Below are 17,617 nucleotides of genomic sequence, written 5' to 3' on the forward strand. Positions count from 1 at the left end.
TCCTGCAGCTCCCTGGGAGACTGGCGGAAAAGGCTGCAGGGAATGTTATGCAAGCCCAAGGGGTTGTAGGCCTAGCCCACTGCTTATCTCTGCTTCTTAACTTATATAGTGGCCAATTGCCCCCCTCAAGCCCTGAGGACAATTAGCTGTGAAAAGGGAGAGAGCAAAGATAGCAAGAGACAGATAAACAACACTCTCAGCTGATGCAATCCTTTTTTTGGAAAAAAAAGTATATTCGGGGAAACGGTGCAAAAAATGTCTCTAATAATAAAAGTAACATACAAACCAAAGATTGGAAACATGAGGACCTCAGAAAAAGCAAAACTGACAGATTTATCTGCCCTTATCTTTTCACCCCTGCACTCTGATGGTGAGGCAGCAATAGCAAGGACTGCATACACACGATAAGTTTAAAGCACATTGACAGCACCTAGCACCCCTCCCAAAGACTCCCGGGAACTGTAGTTTGTTAAGGGGGTTAGAGCTCTTTGGGAGTAAATTTCAGTTCCCATGATTCTTTGGAGGAAAATCATCTGCATTAAATCTATGCTGTGTCCAGTGGCGTAGCGTGGGGGGGGCGGCCGCACTGGGCGCAACATTTGGGGGTTAGGGTTAGGGGGCGCAAATCCACGGGTTAGGGGGCGCAAATCCATGGGTTAGGTGGCGCAAGTTACTTGCCTTGCCCCGGGTGCTGACAACCCACGCTACGCCACTGGCTGTGTCCACAGCCAAGGTCTCTAAGGGGATAGCTTGGTTTTCCCATTCTGAACTGAGACGAGTGGGTGTGTTGCCCATCATAACTGAGACCAAATCCTGAACAGTGTAGACTTGGATTGCAGATTGGATTGTATAAAGCACAGATTCGTGAAATACAAGGAGAGACTCAGCTTGTGTATTTGAAGGAGTGGGGTTAGGGGAGCCTTCTTCTCCCACAAAATCAAAGGAAGCAAAGGAAGGAGCAAAGGCTTAAAATGGACCTGGGCTGGTGGTGGTTCGGTATAAAACAATAAGAGTCTTTAGGAGACCAAAAAATAAATAAATGACCCAATGCCTTTTGCTTGATGACAACCTTCTTCTAGGGCACAGCAAGAGAAACTGAACACATTGGACCTTTAATTGTTTTATATGGACTCAATTGGTGGTGGTGGTTTTAAAAGATGCACTTTCTCCCCAGGGTCATTCCCCCACATCTTTTGCATCCTCTGCATGGCTACAAGTGAAAAGCACAGCTGATATTTTAACCTCTGTGAATTCTCACTCCTGGTTGCAGTGAGTCGAGGAAAGAATTGTCTTGAGCTCAGCTTACTTACCATCGTAAATACAATTGCACCCAGCACAGCATAAATGGCCTGGAGCCACGGCACCTACATGGAAAGAGGCAAGAGAGATTGGTCAGCCTCATAGGACAGAAAGATGTAAACAATGCAATCCATGTGGGAGGATGAATGGCTGGATGTTTGTACATAGTAAGATGCTCTACTGGGTTCCATTTCCGGCCTTTCCTGGAGATGCCAGGTGAGAACTGTTAGAATTCCTGCTCCGTGGTTGCAGTCATGGGATTGTTGTCTTTCACATGACGGTGTATGTTTTGACTCCACAGAGTGGGAAGTGACAAGAGACAGGATGTTTGTGTTACTGTGTTCCGTGAAGTGGGACTATTGTCCTTTGTTTTTTCTGTTTGCTGTCTGATGGTAGAGAGGGAGGGAGCCATGTTGCAGTGCTCCGTGTGTGTTTATATGTAAATAAAGTAGATTAGCCAAAATGCTGAGTTGCTGAGGTCTGTTACGCGAACTGCGAAGACTCTGCGGATCCCTACGTGTGCTGATATCTGTTGGCATCGGTCGCTGTGATGTTCGGGCTGAAGAAAGCTTTTGAAGCTCCCGAACGATCGACCAGGAGGGAAGGAACATGCCAGTCGGGCATGTGTCTCTGCCAGGGTCCTACTCGAGTGCAGGACAAGCTCCTGCCTTGTAATGACTGAAACCATCAGTTTTGATTGCACTGGCTGGCAGCAGCTCTATTGGGTTCCATTTCCAGCCTTCCCTAGAGACACCAGGTCTTGAACCAGAGATCTTCTACATGGACATCAGATGTTCTAACCACTGAGCAATGGCCCTTCTCTTAGTAGAGGCTCAAGTTACAGGTTGGCTCAAAGTAAAATAATAACAGTAATAATAATAGACACCTCCAGAAAGAAGATGGAAAAGGAACCAACAAGGTGTAAGGAAGAGAAATTACTTTTGCATTGTTCTCATTTCATTAAACAGGCTCCCAAGCACAGGCTGAGGACCAAACATTACTTGATAATGAAGGGTGTTGGATGATAACTGGGAGCTGAATAAAGCTCTCTTTTTTGGCAGGGACTCCTGTAGTGTGTCAGCAACAGAATCGTAGCCATGTCTACTCTGAAGTAAGTCCAACTGAATTCAATGGGACTTAGTCCCAAGAAATGAGGGTTAGGACTGCAGTCTGTGCGGGGGACGGACAGACAGACAGACAGACAGACAGACAGACAGACAGACAGACAGAAACAGTTAACTTGAACTACATAGAAGCATTATTCTCTACTCCCTGTTAATATTTAAGATAAATGTATGACAGGAATGTGTTATACATTTCCTACCCAGCTTGATAATATCTTGGGTTGTATTCAATGTAGCGCTAAGGAGAATGTTCTGTCAATATGAGGATTTCTCCTTGCACAAAACAGAACATTCCCTCCATTCCACTCCACCTCAAAAAAACAAACAAACCTGTTCTGGGGTTTTCCCTAATCATCTGGAGCAGATTTGGGTAGGTTAAAGGCGACTATGGGGTTGTGGTGCTCATCTCGCTTTATGGCCAAGGGAGCCAGTGTTTGTCCACAGACAGCTTTCCCAGTCATGTGGCCAGCAGGACTAACCACTTCTGCTGCAATGGAGCACCGTGACGGAAACCAGAGCGCATGGAAATGGTGTTTACCTTCGTGCTGCAGTGGTACCTATTTATCTACTTGCACTGGTGTGCTTTTGAACTGCTAGGTGGGCAGGAGCTGGGACAGAGCAACGGGAGCTCACCCCATCACGGGGATTCGAACCTCCGAACTTTCAATTTGCAAGCCCAAGAGGCTCAGTGGTTTACACCACAGCGCCACACTCTGAATATCACCTGGGGAAGATGATGGAAACACGTATTCACCTGGGTCAGGTTTTAGATAACCATCCAACACTATGCCAAATTAAAATAGCAACATCAAAGCAAGGCCATGACGGACCTGTTTGGTGTTTGCCATGGAGAAGTACATAGTGTCACATAGAACCTGCTTCAGGGATGAGAAATCTGGGGCTCTCTATTGCAAAGCACAACATTCTCACACGCATTGACGTTCTGCTTATTCAGGCCTGAATCATGGAAGGGTGTGAATCAAAGGACGGATTGTTCTTTTAAGGCAAGATAATCAGGTACTCGGTATGGTTCCAGCCACTTGAGGTCATAGAAAGCCCAGCCCACCCTGGAAATCAAGCAAACAAGCCAAGTCCGCAGTGATTAATGGGGGCTTCAAAACCCAGGCTAACACCCCTTCTTTTGTCCATATCTAGCAGGCTCATGATAACTGCAGAACGAAAACTCCCTGATGGAGAATGATTGAGAGATTCTGGCATCTTTGCCCTCTTTCCCATTTCTCCTCCTCCCTGTCATAATCAGTCTTTGCTTCGTGAGCAACTGCTGGTCAGGAACAGTAAACACAAGCCACTGCCAAACCTTGCAGTTGTGTGTGTGTGTCAGAGAGGGGAGGGGGGAATGGAAATGGAGACCACAATGCCACAATAGAAATGGAGATAAGGGTTAGGAAATTAGCAGGAGGGAATTGTGTTTGTTTGGAAAAGAAAGGTGAGGGCAAAAATGAAGACTTTTGAGCCAGTCTAGCTTAGTGGTCTTGCAGGTAGGATCCCATAGGTTGCAAAAGGAAAGGGGAATGGCCAGAGCCACCTCAGTCACAATTTTGCCTAAGAATAGAGATGGATAAATTTGTTTTTCTTAGTTTCTCATTTTCCCAGTCTTAGGTTCAGCTATTCAATGTCTGCATCAGTTTCGGGGGGGGGGGTGTTAAAATTGTCTGCATGGAAATTCATATGCATTCTTATTCACAATTTTGTCTGATATAATGCACCTTCATGCAGTATTTTCTCATATGGCCCATGCTATCTTGGGGAAGCGGTGAATACCGTTTGGTTTTTCCATCCCATGTGCAGATGGAGGAGAAATTCTTTTTGGTTTGCATTTTAAAGCAAACCTACCTAATTTGCACTTCCCCAAATTCAAAACTGACACCTCTTTGAATCTGGAACCCCAAAAATGTGTACATTAGTGTGTATAAAGCACACTAAGTACTGAAAACAACATGTTAAAAATGCACTAAAGTAGAGACAATGGCTAGGAAAAACATGTGAATGAGGCAAAACTGCATACAAAAATGAGCATGCTAGGAAATGTTTAGGCTAGAATGCCAATGAATTTCCATGATTTCCTCTTCTTTTTCATTGCACACTGATGCAGAAATGTGGAGAACTGAACTTAACATTGGAAAAATGAGAAGCAGAGAGAAACCAAAATGGACAGATTCACCTATCCCTTTTCACTTTCTTGAAACAGGCCCAAACAACTTTATCCTGTTTTTGCTTTGTAGTTTAGGTTCTGAAGGTTGGGCAGCAGAGAACTGGTAGCAAGCAGAGGGTTGACTTAAAAGCCCATTTGATTCCTGTCCCAATGCTGTGATTCCGGGTAGATTAAGCTTTAAACCAGGGGTAACCAACATGGTGTTCACCAGAAGATATTGGGCTATAATTTCCATCAGTCCCAGCTAGCATGGCCAGTGGTCAGGGATGATGGGAGTTCTAGTACAGCAACATCTGGGTGGGTACCATGTTGACTACTCCTGCTTTCAGCAATTTTGAGTGCTCTGAACCTCACTGTCCCAGTGAAATGACACATTCCCATGTGCGTATATTTTTGCTGATAGAAGCAAGATGAGACTTACATATTTGAAAGGAAGCAGAATGGCCAGGATGATCCCACTAAAAAACAGCACCATCAGCATCACGAACAGCACACCCTGGCAGGAGGTGAAATCATACTGTGGGAGGAAAGAAAAAGGTCATCACTATATCTGTGTACCCCAAATGGCACCCAACCAATGGCATGAGGTACTCACATAACCAAACACATACAGCCTTTGCCAGGCAATTGCTACTGAATCTTGTATGCAGGTGGACGCTCATCCTTCTCAAGTTATATCTCATGCCTTGAGATCCCTTCACTTACACTGTCTTAGACTTAGACAAGCTCTCCATCACATCTAGCTTTTTGACTATATGAGCCACAATATCCACCTCTGCATGTGTTGGGGAGATTTCAAGAGATTTCAGGAAGCCTCGTCCCAATACAATCCAAACTCAGACCCTTCCAAATTAGAACATAATGTACAGTGGTGCCTCGCAAGACAAAATTAATCTGTTCCGCGAGTCTCTTCGTCTAGCGGTTTTTTCGTCTTGCGAAGCAAGCCCATTGACGGCTTAGCGGATTAGCGCTATTAGCGCTATTAGCGGCTTTTAGCAGCTTTTAGCGGCTTATCGGCTTAGCGGATAAGGAGATAAGCGGTTTAGCGGCTTAGAAAAAGGGGGTGGAAAGGGGAAAAAACCCGCAGGAACTCACAAGACATTTTCGTCTTGCGAAGCAAGCCCATAGGAAATTTGTTTTGCGAAGCACCTCCAAAATGGAAAACCCTTTCGTCTAGTGGGTTTTCCGTCTTGGGAGGCATTTGTCTTGCAGGGCACCACTGTATCTCATATTGGTGTTTGCCCCGGTCACTTCAGTTTATAGAAAATTCAGAGTTTCAATGGGCTGTTCATGTTTTATGGAGAATGATTGATTGATTGATTGACTGATTTAAGTTGCATACTGCCCTATACTCATAGATCTCAGGGCAGTTCACAGCATAAAATTCTGTTCTTCAACCATTAAGATTCCCAGAGTGACTTGCAGATTACGAATGAAAAAAGGCAGTCCTCAGTAATGTCTAAAAAGGCTTAACGCAATAGAAAAATGGATTGAAAGGAAGGAACAAATAAGCAAACTCGGAGGCTGAAGGTGTCCCCATACCACCTCAGCTCCCTTTTTAAACATTTCATTTTGCTGCATCTTGCTGGTGGTGGTCCTCTCCTCAGTAGAAATGGCAATGGTGCTCCTTCCAGTGACAGGTGGCTGCCATTTTTTATATCCAGATGTCTCCTTGAACAATACTATGTTAACATGTGGTGTTATTCTAGGAATACATCTGAGGTGGGGAATGAAAGCTACCTGCTCCTGGCTCTGGACTTACTAATTGTAACTGTAGCTTATTTTTGCCGTGTTTTGCCCCCACCCACCTGAAAATTGCCAGAATGACCCTCCCAACTTCTCCTTCACCTGTAAACGGAGTGACAAAATTTAGGATGCCCAACCCTACTAAGACACATTCACTCACCTTGGTTTGGAAGCTGAATAAGGTGACAGAGAGGCATACCAGAGCTGTTATCCCCAGGCACAGAAGGACTGACTTGGTGTTGTAGTAGCTGCAAAATGAAAAATGGAATGGAATGGTTTTAGAGATCCAAACTAAGAGATCCGCCTTCAGAAAGGACATGTGCTATAGTTCTCAGAAGCCTGGGACACATTTGGTTTAGAAACTAACTCGAAACTTTGGATTCTGATAAAGTCATTAAGTAGGAAGAGGGAATCCAACTTGTATATGTTGCTCAGGAGCACAAGGAACAGATGTTGTCAAAATATCTGAATTCTCCGCATTCTGAGGAATAGGGCCTCATAATGATACCTCATAATGATGTTAGAATTCCTGATCCATGATTGCAGTCATGGGGCTTTTGTCTATCACATGATGGTGTGTGCTTTGACTCCACAGAGTAGAAAGTGATGGAGACAATATGTTTGTGTTACTGTGTTCTGTGAAGTGGGACTATTGTCCTTTGTTTTTTCTCTTTGCTGTCTGATGCTAGAGAGAGAGGGAGCCATGTTGCAGTGTTCCGTGTGTGTTTACATGTAAATAAAGTAGATTAGCCAAAATGCTGAGTTGCTGAGGTCTGTTACGCAAGCTGCAAAGACTCTGCGGATCCCTACGTGTGCTGATATCTGTTGGCATCGGTCGCTGTGATGTTCGGGCTGAAGAAAGCTTTTGAAGCTCCCGAACGATCGACCAGGAGAGAGAAAACATGCCAGTCAGGCATGTGTTGCTACCAGGGTCCTACTCGAGTGTGGGATGAGCTCCTGACAACCTCTACATATGCAATTATGAGGCTACCTTATACCAAGTCAGACAATTGGTCCATCTAAACCTGCCTTGTACATGGCAGCCAGTGGTGCTTATTAAAGGACTTGGGTCTTCCCCAGATCTGGCACCCAAGCTTTTCTAACTGGAGAGGTCAAGAAGGGATCCTAGCATCCCTCTGCATGCAAAGGCAGGTGCTATGTCACTGAGCCACAGTTGCTGACCTCAGAGGAATCTCATTGGACAGGGACTCTGAGAACCACATGCTGGAAATAGCATAACAGGGATGCCCAACATCACCTTCCCACCTGCCTTGTGAACTTTCCAAAGACACAGATATAATTAATGGCAATAAAGTTGGTCATGGCTAGAGAAATGGAGCTGAGCTAAGTGAATCTTTAGCCTGCACCCAGCAAAGCAATTGCTTCCAAAGGTATTTCCCCATCTTCAAATGTGGTGATAAAAACTAAGAAGAATGCACCTATTGAAATCTAATCCTAAACACGACTACTCAGAAGAAGAAAGTCCTTTTTAATTCAGTGCTTACTCCCAGGTAATTGGGGTTAGGACTGCAGCCTTAATCAAGAACAGCCAAAATTGGCATACTATGCTTTTGTTTTGTATTTACAACAGCATAATATCTTGCTGCAATGTGTTGATTGCTCTACTAGATACTGTGACCAACTAATGCCTTTGTTTTGTCCTTCCAGTACCACTGACAGGCCATCAGACAAAAATAAAACAATGAAAATTCATGATGCACCTCTGCATGAGATTGTCACAGCATGGGGGCAGAGAATGACAAATGTACATGACTTGGGCCACAAGTAGGGATGGAGGGGGGAAATGATTCAGTTGATGCTTGAAGCTGAATCTATCAAATCTGCACTATCCAAAACAATATGAGAACCTCAAGCAGCAAAATGGAACATGCCAACTTTGGGATAGAGAAGGGGGGGGGTGTAAATAAGCATGTTCTGACTTTCTAATGAAACATCAGAGGGTGAGGCCAAAGAATGAAATCTCACACATAGAAGAAATATGGCAAGTATGCAGTATCTTCTTGTGACCAACCTACCTGGAGAGCATCCCAGTCAGATAGGCCATGGAAAGAGTCTGCGGAAGGAAAGACACTTAGTTAACTTCAGAAGCTGGAGCTGAGTGTTAGGGAAAGAGGCGCAACCAGATGTCACCAGAAGCGCATGCTCTTTGTCCTTTCTGAGGAGAAACTCAAAGAACCTGTGACCCACCAAGCAATAATAGTACATAAAGGATGGATTTACATTGGGTAGTTTCTTCCTCTGTGGTGTCATAAACAGGCCAAAAGCCAAAGAGAACTATTCATTTAATAGTTGCATTGCAGGGGGAATTTCAGATGGTGCAATTTTTTCCTCACCCCTGCATGGCAAGCTGTGCTGCCAAAATCCTTCAATCTATTCAACTCTTGAAGGTGCAGGACCCCCCAGCCTTCTTTGCTGCTGGGCACTCTAACTAAGGCACTGTTTTACCCCCAAAAAATTACAGTACCCTTTGTCTACACCAGGGGTTGTCATCCTGGTCCCTACTGCCCACTAGTGGGTGTTTCAGGATTCTAGGTGGGCGGTGGGGGGTTCTACGGCACAAGCTGAATCCTCCTTCCATCGAGCACTGGTGGGCAGTAAGGAAATTTCACCATCAAGAAATATGCATTAGTGGGTGGTAGGTATAAAAAGGTTGACTACCCCTGGTCTACACCTTTCTGATTTGGGGGCTTCCTGGTGTTGTTGGACTCCAACTCCCAGCAGCCCAGAAAGCACGGTCAATGGTCAGGGATGATGGGATTTGTGCTTAATCAACCAAAGATATTGCTGGACTACAGCTCCCATCATTCCTGACCATTGGTGGGGGCCGATGGGAGTTGGGAGTCCAAAACATTTGGAGGGTTCCAGGTTGGCCAAGGCTGCTTCACAGAGTCAATGGTTTCAGACTTTGGCTTTCAGCCACTGGAAATGGACAGACAACTTTAAGAACGTGACATGAGAACATAGGAAGAGTCTTGCAGGATCAGGCCAATGGTGTATCATCATTGTGTTCTCACAGTGGCCAGCCAGATGCCTGTGGAAAACCTTCAAGCAGGAATCAAGCACAAGAACATTTCCCCTCCATTGGGTTTCCAGCAACTGGCAATCAGAGGCATAATATGGAGGCAGATCACAGCCATCATGGCTAATAGCTTCATGAATTTGTCCAATCCTCTTTTAAAGCCATTTGTGTTGGTGTCTATCACTGCCTCCTGTGGGATTGTGTTCCATAGTTTAACTATGTGCTGCATCAATAAACACTTTCCTTTTCTGCCCTTATTCTTCCTTTGGCTTCCTGTTGAACATGCGGTCCGATGCTCCTGTAAAATCCCCCTTAAAGGTAAAGGTAAAGGGACCCCTGACCATTAGGTCCAGTCGTGGACGACTCTGGGGTTGCGGCCGAGGGAGCCAGCGTACAGCTTCTGGGTCATGTGGCCAGCATGACTAAGCCGCTTCTGGTGAACCAGAGCAGCACACAGAAACGCCGTTTACCTTCCCGCCGGAGTGGTACCTATTTATCTACTTGCACTTTGACATGCTTTCAAACTGCTAGGTTGGCAGGAGCAGGGACCAAGCAACGGGAGCTCACCCCATCATGGGGATTCGAATCACTGACCTTCTGATCGGCAAGTTCTAGGCTCTGTGGTTATTTAACCCACAGTGCCACCGCATCCCTAAAATTCCCCCTTAGCTTAGCACAAATCACAGCACCAGGTAGACTACTTACAAAGATGCTCAGGAGGATCAGGTTCCATGGGAAGTACCTCCTGTGAGTTAAGTGAAAGGGAGCCAAGAAAACACTGTCGTTACTCAAAGAGCATAACCACTAGAAGGAAAATTGCACAACAGCACCTTGCATAATCAGATAATTAAAGCAGGGCGGATAGAGCAGCAGGGCAATAACATGCGTACAATTCTGCTGGGTAACTATCGCTCAAGAGATGCTCTGGAGCACAAATGCTTCTCTTGCTGACTCGACTTAACTAAGGGTTATGCCACCTATTCAGATGTGCCTTTTCAACAGTGGCTTGCAAGGTGTGGTTTATATCAAGCAAGCATTTCTTGGGATGGGAATGATCAATGTCACTCCTTTGCTACTGTGAGTATAAAAAGGTAAAGGACCCCTGGCAGTTAAGTCCAGTCGCAGACGACTCTGGGGTTGTGGCACTCATCTTGCTTTACTGGCCGAGGGAGCCGGCGTACAGCTTCTGGATCATGTGGACAGCATGACTAAGCCGCTTCTGGCGAACCAGAGCAGTGCATGGAAATGCCGTTTCCCTTCCCACTGGAGCGGTACCTATTTATCTACTTGCACTTTGATGTGCTTTCGAACTGCTAGGTGGGCAGAAGCAGGGACCAAACAACGGAGGCTCACCCCATCGTGGGGATTTGAACCGCCAACCTTCTGATTGGCAAGCCCTAGGCTCTGTGGTTTAGACCATAGTGCCACCCACATCCCTTGTGAGTATAGTATCTGCTAAAAGGGCACAGAAGCTAGGATCTGAATGGAAAGAGGGATTTGGAGGGAATAATACCCAAGGACATCAATATACTGAAAAGCATTGGCATGTTCAGTGGGGGAAATCAGATCTTCCTCCCTTCCTCTTCTTTCCAATGCATAACTATAGCAGAGCATTTTCCTCACTGTGGCATGCCTCATTCAGAAAAGAAGGTCTGTTCTCTCTGTGCAATGCAAAACCAGAATCCAGGCCAGTGATGCCTAGTTCACTACATGCACCACAAGGCAAACTGATGAGCCATTATCTCCGACTTGCATCAGCACCACCCACCCCTGCCAGGGAAGAAGAGATGAGTGAAGATCTACATCAGAGTGACAGCTAGAAGACCAGCTAATAATAATAATTTATTATTTATACCCCGCCCATCTGGCTGGGTTTCCCCACCCACTCTGTGTGGCTTCCAAAGAAGTATTAAAATACTGTGGTCTGTTAAAGATTAAAAGCTTCCCTAAACAGGGCTGCCTTCAGATGTCTTCTAAAAGCTTGTACTGATATGAGAATATCCAAACTTCCAAGGTGACGCAGATCTCTCCCACAAACAAGACAGAAAGGGAGAGGCACAGAGACCCCAAATCCCCTTTCTCTATCAAATGCACTAAAAGTAGGGTTTTACCTGGGTCCAGAGCAGCAAGCCAGGATCAAGTAGGTAATAAAGAAGACGGCACTGCAATGAGAGGGGTGGGGAGGAAGAGAGAGAGAGAGAGAGAGAGAGAGAGAGAGAGAGAGAGAGATGAACCAAGTGGGGTGGGATTGCAGATTCCCCATTAAGGGCATCTGGTTGGCCACTGTGAGAACAGGATACTGGACAAGATGGGTCACTGGCCTGATCCAGCAGGCTCTTCTTATGTTAGCTTTCCTGGTCTTACGTGGAGATACCAGGGTATTGAACTTGGGACCATTTGTTCTACCACTGAGCTATGGCCCTTCTTGATGTTTGGTTAATGCAGGGATAGGGAACCCTTGCAGATGTTGGACTACAACTGCCTCCCACCCCTGACCATTAGGCCATGCTGCCTGGGGTTGATGGGAGTTGCAGTCCAACAACATCTGGAGGACCACAGGCTCTCCATCTGTGGTCTAATAGGGAGAAAGAAGAGGATCTATGACTTACTTGGCACTTTAGCTCAAGCCTCTCAAGTTCCACCTTGAACCCCAGCCTACATCCCAGAGGGCTAAGGGCTACAACAGAAACAGAAAACACCCTTCTTAATGGGATGGGGGCGGGAGGGAATGGTCCACACAATCAACCAGTTCAACCTGGTGGAGAATTATTAGTGACTCCAGACAACTGATTGAATAGGGAACAGGAGGTCAACCTTCAGAGAGTCTGTGTGAGAGGAAAACTTCTCCAAGTATTTTTCCACTATGTGAAGGGCTGTAGAGTGTAACCCTAAACTGTTTGCCATACTGTCACCTTCTGCCTGGTGGGGAGATGGCTTGAGACTGAGAAGACAGGTTCCACTTACATTTGCAACAGTGAGGCTGAGGCATGTGGTCAGGCTGGGAAATAAAAACAGCCATGGGGAGGGGGTGGAAGTACTTGCAGTTGCCATGCCCCACCCCTTAAATCTGATACTTTTAAAATGAAAACGTATTTTATTTATTTTGCAAACCTAAGCAGATTTGCATAGCAACAACAACAAATAAAACTCCCTCCAACCCTCCATTCCCAGAGGGCAGATTTGCACCTAGGTAAGATATGGCTTCTGTCCAGCTCTAGATTTTCACAAGCATCAATAAAGTAATGAATTGAAAGTGTCGCTCCACAGTGTTCCATGTGTTCTTGGTGGGTGAAAGCAATGTTCAATGGATTGTGTGTATTGAATAAAACCAAACCATGCTGCATAGAAGGTGGTACTCTTTCCTGTATGATGTTCATGTTCTAAGGTGGTTAACCCTAAACTTTACCTCTGAGCTACACAGCCCTCCCCCCAGAGCTTTTCTTTGGTGTTTTCCAACTACCCATCCTTGGTTATACCTTGCCTGTTGCTTCTCTAGTCCTGTGCCAAGAAAAGCCAGGCTGGCATTAACTGCGCACACCTGCACAGTGACAAAGCTACCTGCTTCGGCACTGGGAGGGGCATACATCTGGGGGCATGGCTGGTGTGCATCCCAGAGAGCATGGCACGCATCCCAGGGGGTGTGGCACGTATTGGGGGTGTGCGCAGCAAGTGCCGAGCATCCCAGGGTGCTTGGCAAGCACTGAGCATCCCAGGCGTGGGGGCAGCCACGGCCGTGATGTCACACACCCCCGGAAGGCACCCGGGGTGGACCACCACCTTCATCCGCCAATGCACCTGCAACATCTCCCTTACTTTGTCTCACTGATCCTGCATTTCTCTGCTATTTTGCATTGTTTGCTGAACATGGAGAGGGGGGAGGGAATGATGAACCCCTCTGCCTTCTGAGGTTTCAATAAACCATTGTTTATTGTAGCTCCAACCCAGCAGGTCAGGGGTCTGCTTCTAGGTCCGCTGTCTCCCAACTCTTTCCTCCCAGGGACTCAGTCGTAGAGGAAAAGATGTCTAGGGTCCTCCTCTCCCTGTACCCTTTCCCACTGCACACTAAGGGGGTTCCTTCCTCCTCATCTCCAGTGCTCAACTAAAATGGGGTGGGGCTTAATGAAAGCTCCACCCCTGACTCTGCCCACTTTTGGCCAAAAAGGACTGACAGTGTTTGCCTATTTCTTTTTCCTCTTTCTTTTATTTCCCCAAAGACCTCCTAAAACACTGCCATACAGGTTGTTGTTGTTTAGTCGTTTAGTCGTGTCCGACTCTTCGTGACCCCCTGGACCAGAGCACGCCAGGCACTCCTGTCTTCCACTGCCTCCCGCAGTTTGGTCAAACTCATGCTGGTAGCTTCGAGAACACTATCCAGCCATCTCGTCCTCTGTCGTCCTTCTCCTTTCCCAACATCAGGGTCTTTTCCAGGGAGTCTTCTCTTCTCATGAGGTGGCCAAAGTATTGGAGCCTCAGCTTCACAATCTGTCCTTCCAGTGAGCACTCAGGGCTGATTTCCTTAAGAATGGATAGGTGTGATCTTCTTGCAGTCCATGGGACTCTCAAGAGTCTCCTCCAGCACCATAATTTAAAAGCATCAATTCTTCGGCGATCAGCCTTCTTTATGGTCCAGCTCTCACTTCCATACATCACTACTGGGAAAACCATAGTTTTTACTATACGGACCTTTGTTGGCAAGGTGATGTCTCTACTTTTTAAGATGCTGTCTAGGTTTGTCATTGCTTTCCTCCCAAGAAGCAGGCGTCTCTTAATTTCGTGGCTGCTGTCACCATCTGCAGTGATCATGGAGCCCAAGAAAGTAAAATCTCTCACTGCCTCCATTTCTTCCCCTTTTATTTGCCAGGAGGTGATGGGACCAGTGGCCATGATCTTCGTTTTTTTGATGTTGAGTTTCAGACCATATTTTGCGCTCTCCATACATACACCATACACCATACATACACCACAACTAATAACAGTATACATCTGTAACACATGTTCCCAATTAAATGATCCACAAGTTAGTATAAACCTTGTGAACGGGTCTTTGGTTTTCTAGAGAATTTGTAAATGAAATGAACCTCCATTTTCTCCTGCCTAGCATCACATTCACTGGGTGAGCCCCAGCTGTGTGACTATTCCCAGTGTCACTGAAGCCATAGGGTCATTTTGGGTTGGAGCCCAGACTCTAACCTTTAGCTTGTTCTTAAGGTTGCTTTTGTTTTCCTATGTAGTTGAATGTTAGCCTGTCCATCAATAACTCTTGTACTGGGCCTACAAATAACTAAACTTGCCTTATATATTAAATAAGAACGTAAACAGAGATGAAGCTTATTTCTGAGATAAAGCCAGTACTTACTAGGAAGCCCAGTACCAGGCTGGATTTGCTTGGATATATGTTCGGACTGGTTCACTGCAGTAAAGAAAGAGAAAGTCAAGGCACATGAGAGCAATTCAAAAAGAGAAGAGCATCTGTGATCCTGGCATCTCAACTGCTGGTTGTTGGCCTGTAGGAGGCACACCAAACCAAACACCCTCCACCCAACCATTGCTCTTGCCTCCTTCTCCTCCCCATCCACACTGTGGCTGTAACATTGTGTCCTCTGCTGCTAAATCTTGACGCTGGTGTATAATACGGACAACTAGAGGGAGCCTGATCCACCACCCTCTTCCCAGCAATTTTTCTGGCTCTCCCAAGGCCCCAACAATTTTAGTATCAGATTTAAAAAGTTGTTGTTGTTAGATGTGTTATCCATCCTTCACCCGCAGATCTCAGGACAGGTTACAAAAATTTAGAATTCAGTATTAGAAAGTTAAAACGAAACAAAAATAAAAGTAGACACAATGCTGGGCTGGGTGGAGCACAGCACCCTGATGGGAACGAAAAGTATCCTCTTTCCAGTCATCAGATCGATCATCTGATGAGCAGAGAGGTTGCAGTATCAGGTGATCTGCATGGTTTCCCCGAAAAAGGGGTTCTGGGTGTGCATCTGACTGTGTGTACATGCATGTAAGCAATTTGCATGAGAATATGATTAGCCACACCCACTGCTGCCATGTGACCTCAGGAAGGTTGGCCAACAAAACAACAAAAAAAGCAAGCCACTCTGTTGTTGAGTCTAGTTACAGGGCTGTATCAGATCTGGGTCTAGTCAGAATGTTCTTAGCATCTTGTGTAACAGGCTGCTGCTGTGTTAGCGCTGGAGAACTGGGTCACTCACCCCAGCATCCGTGCAAAGGAATGGTCTATCGACAGTGCTAGGAGGGGCTTATTCTGAGGCATTTTTTTTCTGTGCAGCTATACACCGATTTGCGGAAAATAAATGCTTCATGTACTTACTGAGAAGACCCTGCAAACAGCAAGCACCGCTGAGACCACCCACTGTTTGAGGAAAGGGGTGGGGTCAACGCTCTCAGTTTCCACACAGCCTCAAAAATAATTGAAGAGGGCATCACAATCAGCATAATGCCATCAATTTATTTGCTTTATTCTACTCCAGGGAAATGGCTGTTGGCTTTGTAGCCAGGTGATTAAATGGCTTGAAAAGTCTCAAGCGATACCGATGTATTATTCATGTGACATGCAATTTGATGCAGGTAAGCCTTTGCATCTACCACCTCTGCTATTTGAGTATCAGACAGGTGGCCGCTGCAAACCGAGGCTATGAATAAAAGCGCACCAAACTGTGTTGCAGAGTCCTAATGCTTTCTTCTTCCGGATACAGCTGCTAGGGACAAAGAGAGGGTGATCTCCAATGTATCTCGCCCAGGGAGGGGGTTTTGCTTCCTGAGACGGAACGGGAATGTGCCATTGTGCTGTCACTCTGCCCCACCGCTTAAGCCTCCCTTACCAGGGTGGTACAGCAGTGCCTGTGAAGCAGTGGCAGCAGTTTCCAGGGGGATCTCATGCACTCCACAAGATCTCGTGAGATTTCAGCAAGGTCTCACCGGAAGCCAGCAGCAGAGGCAAGGAAGCACTCACGGAGGCACCACCTCTTGGGTTTTGGCCACCCGAGGCAGCTGCTTCACCCCACCTCATGGGCCCTGAACAGTGTGGTATGAAGGCCATGGGTGCTCCCTTCACAAAAGCACAAAGGACATCCACCCATCTTTCTTTTTTTATTTTATCTTAGTTTTGTGAGCCAGCTTGAGCATGCAGAAAGACAGGCTATGAATGTTTTCAACAAATTTCACTGATTCCACAGACTCTAATGTATGAGATTCCCGTCATTCTTGATACATATTGATGGAACATATAGCTGCTGAACAGAGCTGCCACTAAGGATGGAGGAGCAATTCAATTCTGTTTGCATATAAAGCTGAATTGATCAAATCCACACTTTCTGAAACAATACGAGAAGCGAAACACAAGTCGCCCTTTGAAATTTGCACTTAGGCAAAATTTGCAGTGCAGGTCTCCAAGCACCCAATGTTTACAAAAGAAGGCATATATTATGGGAAAATGTACATAAAAAATGAATATGTTTGTGAAAGTAACATACAAAAATGCATTATATTAGGAGAAATTGCCTGCAGAAAATATGTACCTTAGTCAAAACTGCATACAAAAATACATTTGTTAGGAATAATGTGAATTTATGATTGGAGAAATGAGAAACTGAGAGAACCAGAAACTGACAGATCCATCCATCCCTAGGTACTACCAATTCTCACCTAGAGCAGGGGTAGCCAAGATGGTACCCTCCAAATGTGAACTGCAACTCCCATCATCCTTTGCAATTAGTCATGCTGTATGGGGCCAATGGGAGTTGGAGTCTGACAGCATCTGGTGGGTACCACACTGGCTGCTCCTGAAAGCAATGTTCAAGGCCATTGTGGATGCTCCTCTTTGGTTAAAATATCCCAGAAATTTTGAGGGAAGCTATTAATATCTTCCTGTAGTCTGCTATCATTCTGTTTAATAGTAATAATAATAATAATAATTTATTTATATCCCGCCCTCCCCAGCCAAAGCCGGGCTCAGGGCAGCTAACAACAATAAAATAATACAACATTCTAAAATCATTTCATTATAAAATTAATTCAAATCAAATTAATAGCAACCATTGGCCTAGAGTTCTGTGAAGATTGCCGAAGGAGGGAGTCAGGCTGTGCCCTGGCCAAAGGCCTGGTGGAACAGGTCTGTCTTGCAGGCCCTGAGGAAAGATGTCAAGTCCCGCAGGGCCCTAGTCACTTGTGACAGAGCGTTCCACCAGATCAGGGCCACAGCCGAAAAAG

The 17,617-nt window shown here is 45.8% G+C and overlaps 1 protein-coding gene across 1 annotated transcript in view; it reads right to left on the reverse strand.

Annotated features, from left to right (window-relative positions):
- FAIM2 (Fas apoptotic inhibitory molecule 2) overlaps window positions 1–17,617 on the reverse strand; it is a 40,797-nt gene that overhangs the window by 7,865 nt on the left and 15,315 nt on the right. Inside the window, exons 5-11 of the mRNA XM_081845263.1 lie at window positions 14,739–14,792; window positions 11,494–11,544; window positions 10,088–10,127; window positions 8,379–8,416; window positions 6,503–6,590; window positions 5,018–5,113; window positions 1,311–1,364 (exon numbers count right to left, since the gene is read on the reverse strand). Coding sequence (XP_081701389.1) covers window positions 1,311–1,364; window positions 5,018–5,113; window positions 6,503–6,590; window positions 8,379–8,416; window positions 10,088–10,127; window positions 11,494–11,544; window positions 14,739–14,792 — 421 coding nt within the window. The remainder of the gene's footprint in view (window positions 1–1,310; window positions 1,365–5,017; window positions 5,114–6,502; window positions 6,591–8,378; window positions 8,417–10,087; window positions 10,128–11,493; window positions 11,545–14,738; window positions 14,793–17,617) is intronic.

The sequence above is a fragment of the Podarcis erhardii genome, assembly GCF_964252035.2.
Source record: "Podarcis erhardii genome assembly, chromosome: 2".
NCBI lineage: Eukaryota > Metazoa > Chordata > Lepidosauria > Squamata > Lacertidae > Podarcis > Podarcis erhardii.